General features: G+C 37.5%; 1 protein-coding gene across 2 annotated transcripts; it reads left to right on the forward strand.

The window, feature by feature from the left end:
• The first annotated feature begins 4,462 nt into the window (after positions 1 to 4,462).
• On the forward strand, positions 4,463 to 19,520 carry WASHC3 (WASH complex subunit 3). 2 transcript variants are annotated; one of them, XM_051784739.1, is made up of 7 exons: positions 4,463 to 4,602; positions 6,171 to 6,269; positions 8,497 to 8,562; positions 9,191 to 9,319; positions 10,382 to 10,492; positions 14,345 to 14,409; positions 17,698 to 19,520. In XM_051784739.1, the coding sequence occupies exons 1-7, from the start codon at positions 4,552 to 4,554 to the stop codon at positions 17,780 to 17,782; spliced, it is 606 nt and encodes a 201-aa protein (XP_051640699.1). In that variant the 5' UTR covers positions 4,463 to 4,551; the 3' UTR covers positions 17,783 to 19,520. The 2 variants fall into 2 exon arrangements, with proteins under 2 accessions (XP_051640699.1, XP_051640700.1); XM_051784740.1 differs by having other exon boundaries at positions 10,385 to 10,492.
• Positions 19,521 to 19,973: the final 453 nt, after the last annotated feature.

Here is a 19,973-nt window from a genome sequence, read left to right on the forward strand (position 1 = left end):
TGTTTTTAAGGACTACTTAAAACTGTTTACTAAAGAATGATCTTGCCAAGTTCCAGGCTCTTCATTTTACACTGGCAAAAAGTAATGTGGATATAAAAAAAAAACCAAAAACAAACAAACAAAAAGCCAAGCAGCTAATGTTTTTAGCATGTTCTTCCATACAAAATAATTAGTTAATCCTCTGATGTTGCCTTAGCACAGTACTTGGAAAACTGCAACATGACAAGCCATTTTCAGAGAACTCCAAATGATTTATCATTTACTTTCCATTTTCTTTTCTTTTTTTAAAATAAACCTACATAACACCTAACATTTGTATTTCTCAGTCTGTTTAACTGTCAAGGGTTGATAATTCTCTGAACTCTGCGAGATTTGTACATACTCTGACATACCAAGATCATAGAGATAGGGGAGTTTTTTAGCTTAAGTTCAGTTGAGAGAAGAATCATTGAGGCAATATCAGTTTCATAGAGAAAACTTTACCTGAATACCCTTTGCTGGCACGGATTTAGAAGACTCTGTGGGAAATCAAGCAAATGTTAATCCACACTGACCTTTTCAGCTCTTCATTGGACCACCTTATTAAAAACAACTATTGCCCCTTGTGGAGGATCAGGTGACAGCATGTCTGGAGATTTTTTTGGATCAGCTTTTTGTTTCTGTTTAACTTGTCTCTCAGTTGTATAGCTATTTGAGTTCTGGGCTGATTCTAACCCAGTGTTGTGTCCTGGGACATGTAACAGTATATAAGCACACAGGATGCATACGAACCTTGTAAGCTACAGTAGCACTTGCCAGTTTTTCTCAGCTTGTGCAGTTTTGTTTTGCAGTTGACCAGAGGCTCTGATTTCGTGCAATATAAAATTATATATAGCAGGTCGGTTTCAATGCTTTGAAACCCATGTTCCTCCCTTTACTTTTCAGTGTACCCTAATCACAAGACAAAATATTTTTTACTAATGATGAAGACAGAGCTTTGATCAGTTTTCTGTACACATGGCTTTTGCACTCCAAGTTAGCCTCAGCATCCTGAAAGTTAACATTTTAAAAATACTAATGTTCAACCAAACTTCATTTCAGTAACTCTGAAACAGTCTTTAATCTTTCCTTCACTGAAAGGTGGAGCTACATGACCGGGCCTTTAAATGCCTCCATATATGTGAACATATACACAGGGTATAAACTGCCAGCAGTTAGGTACTGTATAGTACTTATTCCTCAATTTGACATTTATCATTCAATATGGGTGCTGATACAAAGTATATTTTCAAATAGTACACACAATAAATCAAGATATTATTACTCAATTATTTTTTATAAATCCTCTCATTGGGAGATCAGTCATTTATAGTTACAGCTGAGCAAACCAGTTCAATTAAAACTTTTGTAAGAAGTTTTGGAAAATTTGGATCATTTTCTCCGTTCTCTGTTTTTTACTTTTCATACCCTGCATTTCCTAACTCCAGCTGGGAGAAAAAGTGCTGCGTTGCACTTTTTTATGTAGTATTTTTGGCCAGATTAAAAGCAGGAAGTACCAGAAAGTTCACAGTAGAGCATATTCTTGTGAGATTTCTTATCCAGCTTTACAGACCAAAACATTCAGATAAGATCTGACTATGTATCTACATTATGAATTTTCTGTGCCATCGCCTGGAAAACTTGTATTATAGACACTTTATGATAAATGAGATTAATTCTTGAATATAATTTAGTGGGGGTTTTGAGGTAATTAAGGTGGCAAGATAATTCACTTAAATAATTTAAACAAGCTGCTCCTTTGCCCAACACAAATTTACACAACACCTATAAGCTAGGAACTGAAAGCTAAACCCACTGAACTTTGTGGATTAGCCCACTGTCCTTCCTTTGGGAAAGGTGAGAAATTGCCTACAACACGTCAGCGCTCCAAAGCATAGCATGAATCACAAGTTGTTCAGTAATTCAAGCAGTAGAGACAAAAAACTTTGTTATACTATCTCAGCAAGAGAGTAATCACGATGTGCTTTTGACAGCAGGTTATTAATAAATATATTGTGAAAGTAATAAAAAAAAGCTGCTTCAGTAGATAAATGAGAATTTTATGTAAACCTGAGCAATAGAATTAAGTGCTCTAGGTAAGCCACCATTGTTTCTGTCTGTGCATTTGTAGAATGCTTAACTATAATAATTTGGAAGTAAATAGAGAATTTTGGTAAATTTTAAACCAAAATTGGCATAGCACATTTGGGTTTTAATCTTCAGAGTATTACAGCAATTAGTGCATCCTTATTCATCTCATCACATGAGAAGCTTTCAACTCATAGCCTCAGAATATGGTAGTTTCTTAACTGCCCTGAATTTGGGGGGGGGTATTAAATGTGGCAGCATTCAGATGTAACCATGGAGAATTTTCACCAAATATTTTCCTCACTGCAGTCTGTTTAGATTTACTGCTGTAAACAAGGACTCCAGATCACCCCAATTTGTCTTGCCTTCCAGTAGTACAAAACCTTTGAATTTAAATGAAGCAAAGTTTTACCTAATAGATTGAACTGTTAGTAGTCTTTTGTTCCAATGTTATAACAAACATCATCATTCTAGTATTTTTTCGTTGCTTAGCCTAGATTCTCCAAAACTTAGCCCACACATCAGAACTGGGAGGTCAGTGTGCAGTTTGACATCCCATGCCTTTTCCAAAGGATAGACTTTTTTTCAATTATTCCTGGCGAGCATGAGAATGAATTCTGAAAGTCAATGACTGTTTTCATGGAATAACCCAGTAAATACTACTTCCATATACTGTTTGAGTTGGTTTTACTTACAGATGCAGGTGCGTGTAATGTTCTGTCTGGAGCCACATCTCTGGGGATTTAAAGGTCATTTCTCATCTTTTATTCACAGTTAATCAGCTTGGAGTGGGGGGGGTGGAGTAGATGCATGTTCTGTATGCAGTTGCCAGTCCTGACTCTCCATAGAGGCAACATGTCCTCAGATTTCTAATGACTTGCTCTTTAATGGTTTTGATCCCAATCAGTTGTCTGGCCATCCCAGAAAATAGATGTCTTAGGTCATAGAAGACCTGTAGAAGATGCAGAAATTATTTAATATACAAGATGGGGTTAAGTATACTTTCTATTCAGCTCCCAATCTGTTGTATGTAACTGTGTAGAACCGTAGACATCACATTCAAATTTTTATTAGCATAGATGGCAGACAAATTGGCAGTACCAGGAGTTCAGGTCCTGTTCCTAAGCTTTCACTGTGCCTATCAATTTCAGCCAGTAGAGCTCAATCAAGCACAACACAAAAACTCAGATGTGTGTCCCAACAAAGAAGTACTTCTGTTACCTTTCTGCTGAAATGTCACAGATGAAGTTGGATGAGGTAGCAGAGTTATCAGTACTTTTCCTACCAAAACCAACTAGGTCTTACTCTGTAACCCTGCTCACTAGACTCTGGTGTTCAACAAACACTTTGGCTGATTTGATTAATGAACCAAGCAGAAAACAGACCCTCTAACACTAGTTCTCCACCAAGATGGTGATTGGAACCACCTTAAGGGAAGGATCACTGTGTGCTATAACAGACAAATGGTGAAATGGGCACGTGTAGCCTTTAGTGAGGGGGGAGAGAGAGGCGAGAAACCCTTCCTGATGATGCAGTGCACTGGAGGGGTTCAGCCCATCTTCTTATTAGGACCCCACTTCTAAATGGCACAGTCCTTTGAAACTGTTGTAAAGAAAAAGAATACAAGCAACCACTCTAAAATTAAAAAAAAAAAAAAAAAAGAAGAGGTTGGTTATTTTACAGTTAGGGAATTTTTCCAGAGGAACACCTGAAAACCTGTGGTCTAGTCCCCATTTCCTTGGAGCCTTGTACCTCTGAGGTTCCTTGGCTGAAAGGGTAGACCTACCTACTCCCTGAGCATGAGGATGAGCTGAAACTAGTGACAGGTACTGCTGAACAAAACAAAAACGTTGTAGACAGGCCATGCTTATGCTTACCTGCGCCTTTTTTCCTTTTCTATAAGCATTAAGGTACAGGAATCATTTATAACACTATTGCAGCCATGTGTTGTCCTGTTCAGAAAAACACAAGGTCATTCAGTTCTCCTTATTTTTATCCCCCACATTCAAAGCGAGGCCCCTCCCCACCCAAATAATGCATACAGCACAGATGCAGTTTCTTCACAGGCTTTTCTCATTCTTTCCTTGACCTTTGACCCCAGGGGATGACACTTTATCTCCCCAAACAGCATAATCCAGGGCTACGTCCTGAGGCTGTGGAGTGCTGTGAGTCAGTGCGATCCTCAGGACCATGCCAGCGGCTGGGACCACTGACACCACACAAACTCGGGGACAAGCAGCGCGTTAAAACTTAACGAGCAGCTGGGCCAGGGCGGCTCCTGGCCGGGACTGCACTTCCCAGGAGGAACTGCGCTTCCCAGGAGGAGCCGCGCCGGGAGCGGTCCCGCCCCGCCCCGCCGAGCTCAGTTTTGTTTCCGGGCCGAGGGGGTTCCGGGGTGCGCGGAGCTGCTGCGGGTGGGGTAGCCCCGGCCCCGGCCCCGCGGGGATGGACGAGGACGGGCTGCCCATCGTGGGCTCCGGCATTGACCTCACCAAGGTACGGGCTGCTGTGGCCCGGGGGTGCGGAGCTGTCGCGCCTCCTCCGCCGGCGGCGGCGGCTGCGCTGGCCCTGGTGCTGGGCGAGCCCCGTGTCCCCGCCTGGTCCCTCTGCCCGGGCCCTCTGCCCTCTGCGCGGGCGAGGGGAGCTCCCTTTGGGATGAGGGGCCGGGGCCGCCCTGGCACCGCCGGCCGAGTTCCCGCAGAGGGGACAAGCGGGAACAAGCGGGCTCTTGTCCTCAGCCGTGTCTCCAGGGTTCACCTTTCCCAGTGGGTTTTGCCGCAAAGTCTGCGGTAGCGTTATGTTTAAAGACTAAGCCGTTTCAGTCGCCTATCTGTGAGGCAAATCCCGTGCAAAACTGATTATTCATGTCTTTTATAGATGCAAAAACTTTTTTTTTTTTTTTAAAAGTCAAAAAAAAAAAAAACTTTGTTTCCCCAATACTGAGCATAAAGACTGGGCAGTTCAGTTGCCCCGATGGTCCTTCCATCCTCTGTGCCACCCCACAGATTTCTGCTAAGGTCGTAAGCACTGTTTGACTGGTTTTGGAACCACAGAACTGAACTTGAGCAAACCCTGCTATACAGGTGCACAGGCTGAAGACTTGAGATAGTAGCAACAAAAGCGTCAGAAAAAAATCAGGATGTTTTAAGATTGTCACAGTGTAGTGTATATAGTTCACTCTGTTCACAAACTGATGTTCAGTGCAGCTGAAGCTTGGCTGCAAATATTTCTCCTTGTAAAGCTTTCACTTCAGCCAATGACAGTTTCATAGGCAAATTTCCTCTCTGAAGGTTAAGACTTAAAACAGTTGTCCATGGTAATTAATCCTGAGGCTCTGTAATTTTACATATAAACTTTTGGGTGAAAGTTCCTGATTCCAGTCTTCTGTAATGATTTAAATAAAAATGCCAATTGTCTGTTACATTATGGGCACCAGACCTTTTTTTGACAAACTTAAGATTCTACCTTTTAGTCTGAAAAGTATGTGAGTATCGGATCTCACTTGGAAGATAATTTTTGGTAATTTTAGGTAATTTGGTAATTTGCAAGTAAGAAACAGTATGGGTAGCCACTAAATACTGAGACAGTGACATCACTACACTTTATTTTTGGTGATGCTGTTGGTTGCATCTGAATATTAATATGGGTGACCAAGTTTGCTTTTCCTTCTTAAAATTCAAAAGGAAAGATTGTAATTTCCTCACCGATTTTAAGAAACATTAACACAGATTTTCAGGAAATTTCACAATTTCATCTAAAGCCGTTTTCCTAAACAAGATAACAGTCCTTCATTTATGTAGGTCTGTTGCCTTTTCTATGTATCCTGCAAATTCTCAACTGTCATGTTAGTGGACTTTAGTGGCAAGGATTTGTATGAATGCATATATATGTATCTGTGTCTTAAAAAAGGATTTGTATATGCAGGCACTTATAGCAAGCACACTTAAAACATATTTCCAAAATAATTTCTTCTAAAGCATCGGCATTTTTTAACAGATATTTGAATCCAAATCTGAAAATTGAAATAGCTGTGTAACCTAATTTTCTTACATTTTTTGATGCAGGTTCCTGCTATTCAGCAGAAAAGAACTGTAGCGTTTCTAAACCAGTTTGTGGTTCATACAGTGCAGTTTCTGAACCGCTTTTCTACTGTTTGTGAAGAGGTATGTTTATTATTTTCCCAGCTGTCAGTTTTTACAATTAAAAAATTCTAGAAATGAGAACCCTTCATTTAAATATTTTTGATGCAGTAACACTGGTAGCTTACAACAAAAAAAATTAGTCTGCTTTCTATTCAAGGTTTCTCTTGAGTAAGTGCTTAAGACAGATTTTTTCCCCCAAGGAATCCACATGAACTGTTGATTATCCCACATTCAATCCTGTTTTCTTAAACTTCTGTGTTTGGCACAGTCTTTGAACTTTTTGATACATGGAATTTGTTCTGAGCAACTTCATCTATATCTATTGACTTGTTATAGAAGAAGGATACCATATACCTATGGTGCATCAGACCTTACTTTCAGAATTTACCACCTTTAATTAAAAAGGGTGATACTCTGAGCTCTGAATGTAAATAATTTTGATGTAGAAAAAAATGACGTTTTTGGTAACTGGTTAGTATAGAACTTGAAGCCCTTAACTTCAGTTTGCTTTAAAAAAAAAGAGAAAAATAAAAATATTTAGGGCTAATAAATTTTTGCGGTGACTTTAGATTCAGTGGAAATATGCCAGACCAACAAGACTAGTACTGTCCACTGAACAGGACAAGAGTGCTTCCTCCCTTGTAGAAAGGGTGTTTTCTAATGTGGCTTTGAGCTTAACCTTTTTGTCTTTAGTGGTTTTTTTGTAACTGTTCATTAGTTTATTCAACAAAGACTTCTATACAGCCCTAGCCAGCTGGGCTAGGGCAGCAGTCAACTCCAATTAGACTAAGCCGTGTAATCTGAGAAATTCTGTTACTTGTTAGTAAAGTTTAGAGCCAGACCCGTGACAAGTATAAAATTTGGCTACCGCATCAATATATGGTGCTTCAGAGGAGAAAAAGTAATTTTTCCTAAATTTTTAAACTCCTTGTAATTTGGTACGTGGGACAGTGTAACCGCCTGATGATGCTGTTGTCGTTTGTCCAAAACTCCGTTGTCACACAATCTCAATATTGCCTTTTACATAGGCACTCTGGAAATCAGAACACAGATATTTAAAGCCACTTTGAGCATGGAGCAGGGCTGTGAAGTCCACCTAATAAAACAGTTATTAGCTAACCTAAAGAGACTAAATAATTGCTTTATAAACTCCTTGAAAAGTTTTTTGTGTCTGTGGAGTACCGAAGTGTTTTTAATGTGAAAGGTCATGGTGTAAGTCAGCAGAAGCCAAGAAATTCAAAATTAGGGCTGACACCATCCTTAACTCTAAATTTCTTGGCTCTTGTCTAGTCAAATAGACCCATAAAGTTACATAATTGCCTTCTGTACATCTTTCCTTCCCCTTACCCAGCTACATGTAGGGCACATAGTTCCTTCCAATAGGAACTAACTCCTCTTCATGAACAAAGGACCATCTGTAAACAAGTCAGTGCACTATCCGAAAAGACTAACTCCTGTCAGTCTCTTTCTACTTTTTCTAGCATATTGGCAGAACTGTCTTTTTCTAAGGGTGTTAAAGTTCTGCCTCAGAGCCAGGCAGAATCTTGCCAACATGCCAGAAAGCTGTCAGAGTGGTACATATCTGCCAGCCAGGGTGCTAGCCAACTTCTCTTGGACAGGTCTGGTAGAGTATGGTAATGATTAGTTAAAAGACTGACAGTTCTTATAGAGTAATTTAGAAAAACTTGAGTTGTATTTAAAAAAGTGTCGAAATTTGATTGAGGTGCACTTGGAGCATATAAAGTGTCTGGTTAGTTCTGATTCATTGTGAATTTTGACTGTACAGAGTTTGAATTATCTGCTGTATTTATCAGATTTTCTCTTTGTATTTGCTCTGTTACATATGCACACATCACATCTTTTCATCTTCCACATTTGGAAAAAACTTTGAAGAAAGATCTTTTGATAACTGTGAGAGTACAGTATATGTACCATTAGTCTCCAGTTCCCCAAAGGAATACCCTATTTACTTTGGCTTTCTTTTGTACATAGTCTGTCTTCATTTCTGTCAGTCATTATTTGGGAAAACTAACTGCAGAGTAAAATTATTTAAAATCTGAACCACTGTAGCTACTGTACTAAGAAGAGTTGTCATTGCTTTATTTATTTCCTAATGTGATGATCTCATTTACATGCTGCCTCCAACAGGTAGAAGACAACAGTGATTTTTTTTATCTAGATGCAAACTGTTTTATATGTACAATTGCCTAGGGAAGTGTTTTCACATCCTGACTGTTTCCTGTTGTAGAAATTGTCAGCACTCTCTCTCCGTATTCAACAGATCGAAACAACACTCAATATTTTGGATGCAAAGGTTTGTACATATACAGACTTTGTCTTCTAGCAGTGACAGCCTCCTAGATTACATAAACTAGCTTCCTTTTCATGGCCTGAATTGAGCAAATATGTTTTCAAAATGATTGATGATTTTTGCAGAATTCTTCATAATTGTGTTAAATAGAATTTTCTTCAAATAAATATGCAGTGTGTTTAATATCCACTTTCAGCATTCCCTTAAAAAAGAGTGAAATATGTAGAAAATTGAAAAATTTGTAACCAGTCATCCATCTGTTAGGTGATAGAGCTGTTCTTGTCATGATTTCTTTCACTGTAGAAGTAGCAGAGATGGCATGGTCTTGTGTGGTTGGTAAGTGCAGCAGCAAAATTCTGGGAAGGTGTGGAACCCTATCCTGTGCTGCGACCCTGTATTGACTTTGACAGCTCCAGTGGACTGTTTTGGATTTTCTATTGTGGAAGCTTCCTGAATAGAAAGATTTTTGGGGTTTTTTCCCCCAATCAAAATACCATAGTGATAAAGAGCTAGTTTTACTAATGTAAAGCCTAGCTGAGCAATATATGGTAAGCAGCATGCTGCAGGTTTTATTGTACATGTAGACTTGTGATGTGCTCATTGCTTATTTGATGGTGTTTTATGCATTCAGTTATCCTCTATTCCTGGCCTAGAAGATGTCAAATTTGAAGTGTCCAGTGCAAATACAAATAGTGTTACAAATGGTCCTGTGGCACAAGCTACTACAGATCAACAGACAGCTGTATCACCTCAATCTGGAGTAAGTAATGAAGCATAGCTATATATTCTATATACAGTCTATAATATATTCTGTATATTATTCTCTATGTACAAAAAATGCCAACTTATTACAAGCAATCAACATTAAGATCCTATCTCTGCAATTAATTTTATATTGTTTTGGGGGGTTTATGTGTATAGATAGTGGGGTTTTTAACCCAGACTTAAATCCTGCGATCACCGCTTAACTAAGTGAGGCTTTTCAGCCCATTTGTAGATGGACTTCTTTTCCCAGTTTCCCCTTACGGTTTCTTCTCAGGGAATCTTCAATCTCTGCTCATTCTCTTAGTTGGTGGAAGTTGCTGTGGAGCAGCAGTAGCCAGAGTACTCTGCTGCTTTTGCCTGCCTGTCAGAGATTATAACTCTGATTTGCAGGCAGCAGCATGGGAGACAGAATGGACAGCACTGTGTGTTTCAGCCATGTTAGAAAATGACTCATCATTATTTTATTTTCATTAAAATGTTCCTCCTCCCAGATATTAAAGTATATAAAGTATATTTAAGTATATAAAGTTCAGATATTTCTGAAAGGAGGTTTCCAGTGCTGCTTTCAAATGGTTAGTTTTATAGTAAAAATACAGTTTTCTGTGTTCGTTTAAGTAGTAGTAGAACTTCTTGTCATTTTTCATTTTATTTAAATTAAATACTTTCAAGGATTCTTTGATTTCATTACGTTATCCTTTAGATAATGATTTATACTAAAAGGTATAGTTTAAAAGTTACATGATCTGTATGAAACATTTGTTAGGGGATCAAACAAATATTTTGAGGAAAAAATGCATTGGACTACTGAAGGAGATTTATAGATATAATCCTTAAAAGTATTTTTTTATGAAAGGAACATTTAGATTTAGTGCTGTGTTATTCACTAAGTGCGATTTAACAGGGCTATTAGAGGCTTTTTGATTTTTCATGTATAACTTGTAATCTTGATGAAGAAGAGTTGCACTTTACTTTAAATATCAAATTTCATGGATTGAAATCTCTTCATACACCTGGTCTGTACAACCTACCCATTAAAGGTTGTCTTCTTCGTATGCAGCAGAACAGTGTACAGGAAGAAGGGTTACAGAAAACGGAGGTAGTCACAGAAAATGTCACAACTGTGGCCAAGGATCCAAGATATGCCAGATATCTCAAAATGGTACAAGTGGTAAGTCAGTTCTCATGTCATTCTTTGGCTACTCTTTTATTTTTAGGTGGAATGTCACACACAGCTGTAAGTGAACATTTAATGTCTGAAAACATATATTGCAACAGTAATCTTTAAGCTAGGATAACATCACAATATTTCTAGCACATCTTCTCTAATAAATGAGTTAATGTCATATATTCCTTCAGACAGCTCCTGGCAATATCTTTCTATGAAATTCTACTGATATACTTGTGAACTGAAGGTGTGAAATGTGTAATGCAAAGTGATATTAGCTGGAGTCACAGAAGATACCACTGAAAGTGTAGTTATTCTGGCAGAATTGGAGTCATTCCCTACATACAGACATGATTACAGTTTGGTTTTGCTGTAGGGTACAAAATACAGCTTTGCTAGTATAATCCAGAACAGGAGTACTTCATGTTTTTGTAGAGACTAAAATAGAGATACAATGATTGCTTCACTGTGTGGTTCCACTTCAGTTTCCTGTTATTCACGATGCAGGTTTTGTTAACCTCTTTATCTGTGTTCTGTTCTACAGATAAATAGGAAAGAAATTAATGTAATCTCAATATTTGCACGTGTGAAAGCTAATGAAGGAATGAAAGGATGAATGGGAGACTATTCATGACATTTTTAAGAGCTCTTTTTTTCACATCCACAAAATTAAAAATGAGATTGGAAACAAAGAAAATAACCTGTCTTTATTTTCAATCTGTCAGTGGAAAATTTCCTCTATGATACATATTATAATTCTGGAAAGTATGACTATGTCATAGTATTACTAAAATGTTAAAACTAACTTCTCGATTTCACTCATTCTTCAGAGAAATTATTACAATTGGTGTGCTTGGTCTTTTGGATGATGTTCCAGACCTTGTTTTTCACTTGAATCACAAATTGGCACTTTATGGGTAGCTTGTTACAAACCATTTGGAAAATTTAGCAGTGGGATAGTAGCAGAGTTGAACACTGTGTTAGTGTATTGATTTAATGCCAGACTTCAAAGTCAATGTGAAAGTGCTGGATGGTCTAATTACTTTGAATTTTTTGTGACTGTTAGAGGAGTGAGATCTCACTTTCCATATTTCTCCTTTGTACTGGCAGTTCCTGGTGACTCCTGTGCCAGTTGTAAACAGTGTGGTAGGAAAGTCAAACTAACATACTACAATTTAATGTGTGTTTTTGTATTTGCCAAACTTGTCTTCTCCTCCAGTCAAGTATTTCAGTTGGTGTCATTTATTTGCCCAAATTAAGTTTCTAGCTGAAGATTTTTTTGAACTGATGATTTATTTATTGCTCGCTATATTTGTAGTGTATAAGAATTAGCACCATTCTGCACTTAAGGTAGTTCTCCTGTGAAATAGTAACAAACTCATTTTGATGGAATGCAGTTGAACATACTAAATTCTTACTTTTTAAAATATACAACAACAATATTCAAACAAATCTTTAAAAAACAGTATCATATTTGCTAAAATAAATGTTCAGAATGCTTCTATTGAGAGTGGGACAGGAGCAGTCTGCGATTTGAGATAAACTTCATGTTTAACATACAAATAGTCTGACTTGATTCTAAACACCAGAAATGGCTGTATAGATGCCAGGATTCTGACTGGCCTGTTAGTAGGTTAGTTCTTGCTTTAAAGGACTGAAATAAAAAACAAACATGGAGAGTGCACCAATCTTCAGGAATTGCCAGCACTGATGGGATGTGGTCTCTTTGTGCGCTATGGAAAACTAAAACCCATATTACAACAAGATTGCTGCTTGCACTGTGGCTTCTCCAGGACATGCACACTTCCTGATCTGCAGGATCTGTCTGGGAGTGGGGCTGGGGTGCACTGTTGAGTATGCAGTGACTTGGATTACTTCAAATCTTAACTAAACAAGACAAATGCGATGGAAATTTAGTACTGGCTTGTAGGTTAGAAAAGTACAAATGTGCCATTTCAGTGGACCTGTATGCTCAGTGTAGTTAATCTTTAGATTTAAAATAGGTTTCTGTTTCATTTTAGTAAGATTTAGCAGTATTAGAATATTAGTATTAAAATATTTTTCCAGATTAAGACTTATGAGACCATGAAGGATAAAGTAATTGTAATGCCTTGATTGTATAATAAACAGATATAAGTACAATCTTAATTGTTTTCCTTCGGGGAAAGAAGTCCACTGTTAAAGGGTATTTTGATTAAACTTTGATTAGTTTGATTAGTAAATCTGTGATATATAAAGGTACTGAGAGGTTTTCTTCTTGCAGATTTTGATGCACACAATGTTGGAATAAAGCACTACTCCAAGTGTCAACATAAGAACAACCCATTCTCAGAAGTTCCTGTACCAAGTTCCCTTTGACTGAAAGCAAATATGAATTTTGCTTTGCCTGATCTGACTCAATTTCATTTTTGCTTTAAAAAGCATTAGTACAAGATGGTTTATAGACACACAATCCGTGCTGTCCAAGTGAATTTTTAAGCTATCATGAAATATTCAAGTGAATATTCAAAATATTCACCTCCATATTCTACACTAGTTGTGAAATACTGAGAAGTTCTTTATTTCAGGCTATTACCATGCAACTATTTGAGTGACATTTTTGCTGATGTGCCTGATAGATTGCTGATACTATGTACCTGTCTGTGTGCTATTCCAGAACGTTCATGCACAAGTCTTGATTGTGATTCTTACTGTGAAACTGCACAGGCAAAACACAGTAAGCAGCTACCTTAGTACACACTTTGCCAGGTTAGCTAGTCAAGAGCACCACATATTTCTCTGGCTGCCCTTTATTTTATCACTATCTTACTTACTTTTGAACAAAAGATACTTCTTCTATGCAAAAAGAGTCCTACACTCCTTTTCATTTGGCTTTTGAGGCCTCTCCTGCTGTTTGCTAGAAGAACTGTAGCTTTGTCCCTTTCAAATCAGAAATTGTATCCTTCTTTTCCACCCCAGCTGCCCACCCCCCCACCATGTCCTATATTGGCATGGAGTGATCCAGATGGTATTTCTGATGGTTTCCAACAGGAGATGGCAAAGCAACAAGTTGCCTTTGAGCGGCTTTAGTGGAAACATAGGAGCAGTTTGTTGGAATGTGTCTCTTATAAGATGAAGTGGGTCTTGGGTATGTGATCCAAGATGAGGGGATGTTTAGGTGTTGATGAATAAAATAAAGTGCAGAAGCTGTGGAATGACTTACAGTGAAAGGAAGGAATTTTTTTAACATGTACATAGTTGGCTGAAATCTGTCCCCAAGTCATAGAAAATTTAAGCCTGACTGCACAAGCATTTGTATTCAGACAAGTCACTTTTAAATTGTGCTTCTGTTCTCATGTCCTGCTTGCCTTTTTCTGCATGCTTTTTAGACTTTTCCAATTTTTAGCACTGCCTTAAGGTATCCTTCTGGAGTGGTAGCAGATGCACTGTCCTGGTTTTCCTTTCTCTTAGGTATATCTTCAGCATGTCCAAGTCTTCTTTATCTTCCTAGCACAGCTGTCCTGTGATGTCTTTGTGCTACTTTGTGCTTTCTCCACATTTTTATCCATAAAGATAACTTCACCTTCCTGGTTTTGTCTGCATGATATGCAAATATATGTATCCAGTCTTGATTCTCTCTCTGCAACTTTCTCTAGATGTTTTGCCATAAATATAAAATGGATTAAAAGGGCCTTTAATCTTAATCATTCCTTGCTTCTAGATTCATACTGATGGCAACTAAGATTATCATTCCATGCTCGTTTGACAAGTGACCTGCATAAATTTGTATGAAAGTGTGGCTTAAATGAACCTGGGTAATTTAGTTCACCAGTTTGTGTCCAGCAGTTTCATGTTATTCTTCCTCCTGCTACACAGGGTGTTCCTGTAATGGCAATACGAAACAAAATGATTTCTGAGGGACTAAATCCAGATCTTCTCGAGTAAGTAATTTGTACCTTTGTGTAGGTCTGGTGTGCAACATGTGTTTAAAAAACTTTGAAAAAAGTGTGCTTAGAAAAGCTTGTTCAAGATGTTATGAGTCTAAGTTATCAGCATTAAAACAGGTTTTGAAGTCTTCCATGAAAGGTTTTTTTAGCATTTTACAGGCCTGAAGAGGCCCATCATTATCAAAGGAGAAGGGATATAATCTCAAGTATGAGCTATCTTTTCAGCATTGTCTAGTCCAAGGCATGTCCCAGGAAATACAGAGACTAGAATGTACATGGGTCAGTCCTGTACCCTCCCAACAGCAAGCTGCAGGACTTTACCATCCAGGCTTAAGAGAATATGAAAGCCTTTCTTCCAAGCCAAGCAGAGGTGGTGAGATTCAAGGAGAAGGATATAGCAATGACAGGGTAGCATTTCACAACATGCATTTAGCAATGAGAAATGAAATAAAATGTCAGTAGCCGTTTTCACTGCACTGTTTAGGGTGTGAGGTTTTTCCCAGATGTTTTCTTTCAACCCTTCAATAACAAACTGTCAAAACTGTAGACTAATAAGAACAAACTCAATTTTATTTTGCTGGATGCATGAGGGACAGCACAGTTGTTTCCAGATTCCCTCAGTAGATGGAGTGTACAATTTGATTTCAGCATTGTCAGTGTAAATTGAAGTCAGCAGTTTGAAATTTTGGCTGTTGATTGAGTTAACCTGATGTGAAGACTACTAAGAATAGATACTAATTTTCAAAGCTACTTGTCATAGTGGCCATAAACATTAATTTTAGGATTATTTTACATTTGACATTTAATTTAGCTTTACTGTAATACTTCACAGAATTTGTTAAATAGATGAAAGTATTAACTGTCATTCTTACATTATAGCCACCAAACTGTTTGAAGCACTTTTACATCCTCTTCAGAAACTGTCAGTGTATTAGAAAGTCCATGTTTCCTTTCCAGTGAAGTCTTTTTACATTTTGTAAAGGCTTATTCTGAAACTAGCAACTTGTTTAACAAAATAAACCTGAAGTATCATCACGTGCTCAGTCAATTTATCTCCCAGCTACTTCCCAGTGTCTAAATAAACCTAAAATAGTTATTCCTCAGTTGATATTTTTTACTGATTGAATGAGAAATAGGAAGAAGAGCAGAAGTAAGACCCTGTGCAAGTCTGAGGGTTATCAAACATGGTTTTTCTATATGTGTATTAAATGTGTTATATTTTTTACTCGGCACTTCAAGTCCATACCTTTCTGTAATTGGTGCTTTTTCTTCGTGTTTGGGTGGATTTTTATAGTAGATTAATAAAAGGTTAATATTTCAAACGCTGTTTTTTAAAAAAATATCTGCTTTCGGGTTTTCTGGTTTGGGTTAAGACAGAAACATTATTACTGTATATTGAGGCTTGCAGAATATGTTTGGGATTTGGTCCCAAAGTCCATCTTCAAAGATTCTGTGCAATAATAATGCTTAGTCAGATTTTCTTTAAAATGTTATGGGTTTGAAGACTGATTAAAGCAAGCTAATTATTTGGCAAGGTGCATAATGCAGAATATTTTAAGGCGTCGAGGGTGACCATTCTTTCAATTTTCTTGCTTTCTTGTCTCAATATTATAGAGTTCTTTTTTTATGTGTATCTTGCCATTCACACCACAATTCTTGGGTCTTCAGGTTCCTTAAGCCTAGTCACTCAGTCCCAAAGAAAATTAGGAAAATGTGCATATTGCTGTGGGCTCACTCACTTATTGCACACTCTCCCATCTACTTGCCAGTGACTGAGCATGAGTTTTGTGGCTGTAGATATGCTAATTCTAATAATATGGAGTTGTTTGTACTCTTTTCTTTTGGCTGTTCCACTTCTGTTATTGCTTCTTCCTCAGCTTTTTACAGCATTTGGTAACTGCCTATTCTGTCAAGCTCTCAATTTATTTATTTTTAACTTCTGTTTCTTACCCTTCCTCTCTTGCCTGCCTTCAGCTCCAGGAGAGTTTGTCCACCTCTCACAAACTAAAGGAATTCAGTGCCATCTTCCTCTTCTTATTAGACGAGAGTTTTGCACTGTTCTCTCCAGATCACATGTCTTTGCACAGCTCTTCTGTTTTGTCATTACCACGGCAACAAGGAATAATATTGTGAAGTGGTATTTGCATGAGAAAGCAAATGCTTTCTTAATTTGTTTTAGAGGTGTGCAGGGGAGAGGGAGAAGGCTCTTCTGCAGTTCTGTAACACACTTCTCATCTTTGCACCCAAAGTGTTTAGAAACACTTTGAAGGTACCTTAGGGATTCACAAAAGACAAATTATAATAAACAGAACTAAAGTTGGAAAAGAAACTCTGAACCCCCAAGATAAATAAGAACAGGATGAAAAATATAATTATCAGCTCAGTTTAAAATGCAATATTTTATCCAAGAGATGTTAACTGTCATACAGGAAGCTGGTTTCTCTGAATATCATTCTTTCCCAAGTATAATTATTTGCATATATTCTACCTTGTTTTCAGAATTCATCAGGCTCAGTCTTGCTTGTATGTCAAACTCATTACATACTTAGCAGGGAGACTCCAGAGATCCAGCATCTTCAGGCAGTAGTGTTAGTTACTCTTTAGATGGCTTGCTTCCCTCCATCTCCAGTAGATTCCCCAAGCAAATGTTTTGCCATGATATTAAGATCCCTTTTAAATATTCCCTTTAAAACTAAATACAAGAGGTTTGATCATTTGTAGTCCATAAAAATCCCATGGCTGTTCTTGCATGTCAAATTTAACCCAATGTTCTAGCCAAATTCCACTGTGAGTAATTCTTTTTTTGCTTCTCTAAATTATCCCTGCAGTTTTAGTTGGATACAATATTGTTCATTTCCTGTCTTATTTTTTCATGTACTATTTACACTGCTCAGTGGTGTACAGAATGTTCCTTTCAGCCCTAGAACCTCTGAAGATTGAAAAAAATTGAATTAATCATTACTGCCTGCTTTCAACTCTTTCTACAAGTGTTTGCCACTTCTTAGTGATCTGTCATTACTCCAAACAACCTCAAAGGTGTGCATTCAGACTGATGTCTGCAAAGTTTTGATGTCCAGTGAGTTACAGTTTCTAGTGTTTATCTTTCAGGTGTAGGTGAAGCAATACCACTAAGGTGTGAGTTTGTGAACCATAAACAGTTAATGTGTTAAATGTTGTGGAAATAAAGTGTGTGCAGTTGCAGTGAAAGCACATTAGCTTTAATGCTGGCTTGCTTGTGTTCTCAGCTGGATTTGCAACATAGAATGTTTTTGTTGCCTGCAGGACCCCAGATGCCCCTGTGCCTGCTTGGGGAGATGATGGCAAAGCAGAAGACAGTTCTGATAGTGAATCTTCATTTAGTGACTGAAGAGACTGATTTCAGCCTTTGGAAAGCCCTGTTAAGTGCTCATGTGTTTGGAGCTTTAGCAGACAATGGTTTTGCGTGGGTCACATGGGTGACGTGATTTATCCGACAGTGTTTTTAAGAACTAAGATGCTCTGCGTTCTCTTCCAGAAAGTTTGAACAGGCAGCATGTTTCACCCTGAACCTTTCCACTATTAAAATGATTCATGAGATCCTTGCAGTTTTGATGCTGCATCATTTCAGATTTATTTCTGATTCTTCAGAAATTACTTCATAGAACTCTAAGAATTCCACAACTCTAAACCTCCAAGTCTCTAAAACTGCATTCTGATCATTTTTAGATTTTCTTTGTAAAACATTTAACCTAAGTTACCTTCTTTCTGTCTCATAACTTACAGGTAAAGTAACTTTTGAAAATGAAATTGTTTCATTGATGAATTGTACTTTTTTCCCAATATACTATATCTACAGTGACATGACAAGAATTACATGTAAGTCAGCTATCTTATAGTGATTGCAAATCAGTGATACTCTGTTTTGAGAGAAACTAAAATACAAGTGAAAAAATATTAAAACCCAATTTGAATCTATTTTCAAAGCATATCCTGCTATTCGATGCCACCGTAGAATCTGTACAAAGTTAAAGAAACTCCTACTTTGTAGAAGAGTTATGTATCAAATTCAGCTTGCAGTGTTGTAGAAAGCTGCAAACATTTCAAGATTGGTTTGAAGGTGATACTGTGACAAAAGCAAGGGACTGGGTGATTATTAATAGAATACCGAATTCTCGCTACTTGTCCACTGTCATGTGGGTCTGTTGAAACCACTTTCTGGCTGCTGTTGGGCTTATTCAAAAGAAGCTCTGGATGAGCAGTTTCCATAGGATGAGGAATCCCCTCCAAGTTGGTGCCTTTGCTGATAATTTCAGCAAAGAATGTAAAATTCAGTTTGTATAATGATACAACTACCTTTCCACCTCTTGATGTATACATTGGGGAACAATATAAAGAAATGCACTTCAAGCCTGACTGGCCCTGAAGAGTCCTCTCCAAATTACCGTGAGTCAAAAATGACATTTCATTAAAGCATCTTCTTTAAAAGAATCTATTTGAATTCCCCAGATAATTTTGATTATACCAGAATGCTGTGTGCCAGACAATCATTAATTTTCTGGTATTTCACATTCTTTTGAGACCAAGAAAAGACTAAAACTGAAGCTAAGTATGTAAGTTTGTTAGACTTATGAGTGAGTCAATACCTTCTCTCTTAGTTACTTATGCCACTTCAGTAGGTTAGCTGCCTTTTTTTTTTCTGTAGCTTAAACATGGCTCACATCTGAGTCTAGTAGACATATTTTTGCTCTCCATAACCTGTGAATCAGAGTAATGCCTGAATCCCTACAAAAGCATATATGCACTAGAGAATGTCTAGAGATGGTATTTCAGTGATGGATTAATTATTGAACACTTAAACAAAAATATTCAATAGTTATAGTTAACACTTGGTAAAAGTCGACAGATATTAACATATTAGCAATAAGTATTTCAAAAGTAAATGTGATAATGTTATTTCAGAAAGTATGTATTGAAACACTGGTGACTTTCTAAAATCTATATTTAAAACCGCATTTAAGCAGTCTGTATAATTAAAGCTATACTTTGTAAACCAAAGTTTTGATTCTATTTTATTCCTGTATGTTGTTCTAAGCAAGATAGTGAAAATTCTGCTGAAATCTCTGCAATTCATGTTTCTCCAAAACTAATCCTGCTGAAGTTACATCAACCTGCTACCCTAAAGAGGGAGTGTTGAAAATTGGGGTTTGGAGTTTAACCTAAGCCAAGGTGGCACTCTGACTAGAGGAGAACTGATCATCCCATAAACACTATTCTGACAAGCAAATTTAAGGAAGACTGAAATTAGTGAGGACTGTATGTTTGATACTTTTAAACTGATATGAACCTATGTAAGGAAGTAGCATGGTTTAAAGAGTTGACTTGAGACATAGTGGCTAATTGTTTTTCTGAAGAACTAAACAAGGTTACTAAAAGACATTTAAGGAGGTATAACTTCAGTTGTTTAACATTCTGAAGAAATATTTGGTGTAAAGGAATTTTAGTCAGGAAAAAAAATCTTTTACATCACTGCAGATGTACATTTATGAGGAACGAAAAAGAGACCCTCTAGCCAACAGTCA

The sequence above is a fragment of the Manacus candei genome, unplaced genomic scaffold (genome assembly GCF_025592945.1).
Source record: "Manacus candei isolate 608988 ecotype Guabito, Panama unplaced genomic scaffold, ASM2559294v1 h1tg000018l, whole genome shotgun sequence".
NCBI lineage: Eukaryota > Metazoa > Chordata > Aves > Passeriformes > Pipridae > Manacus > Manacus candei.

Coding starts and splice junctions, on each gene's coding strand:
- WASHC3 (XM_051784739.1), top strand. CDS start 4,552: ATGGACGAGGACGGGCTGCCCATCGTGGGCTCCGGCATTGACCTCACC. Junction 10,493..14,344: donor ATCTCAAAATGGTACAAGTG/GTAAGTCAGTTC, acceptor CCTGCTACACAG/GGTGTTCCTGTAATGGCAAT. Junction 14,410..17,697: donor CTAAATCCAGATCTTCTCGA/GTAAGTAATTTG, acceptor TGTTGCCTGCAG/GACCCCAGATGCCCCTGTGC.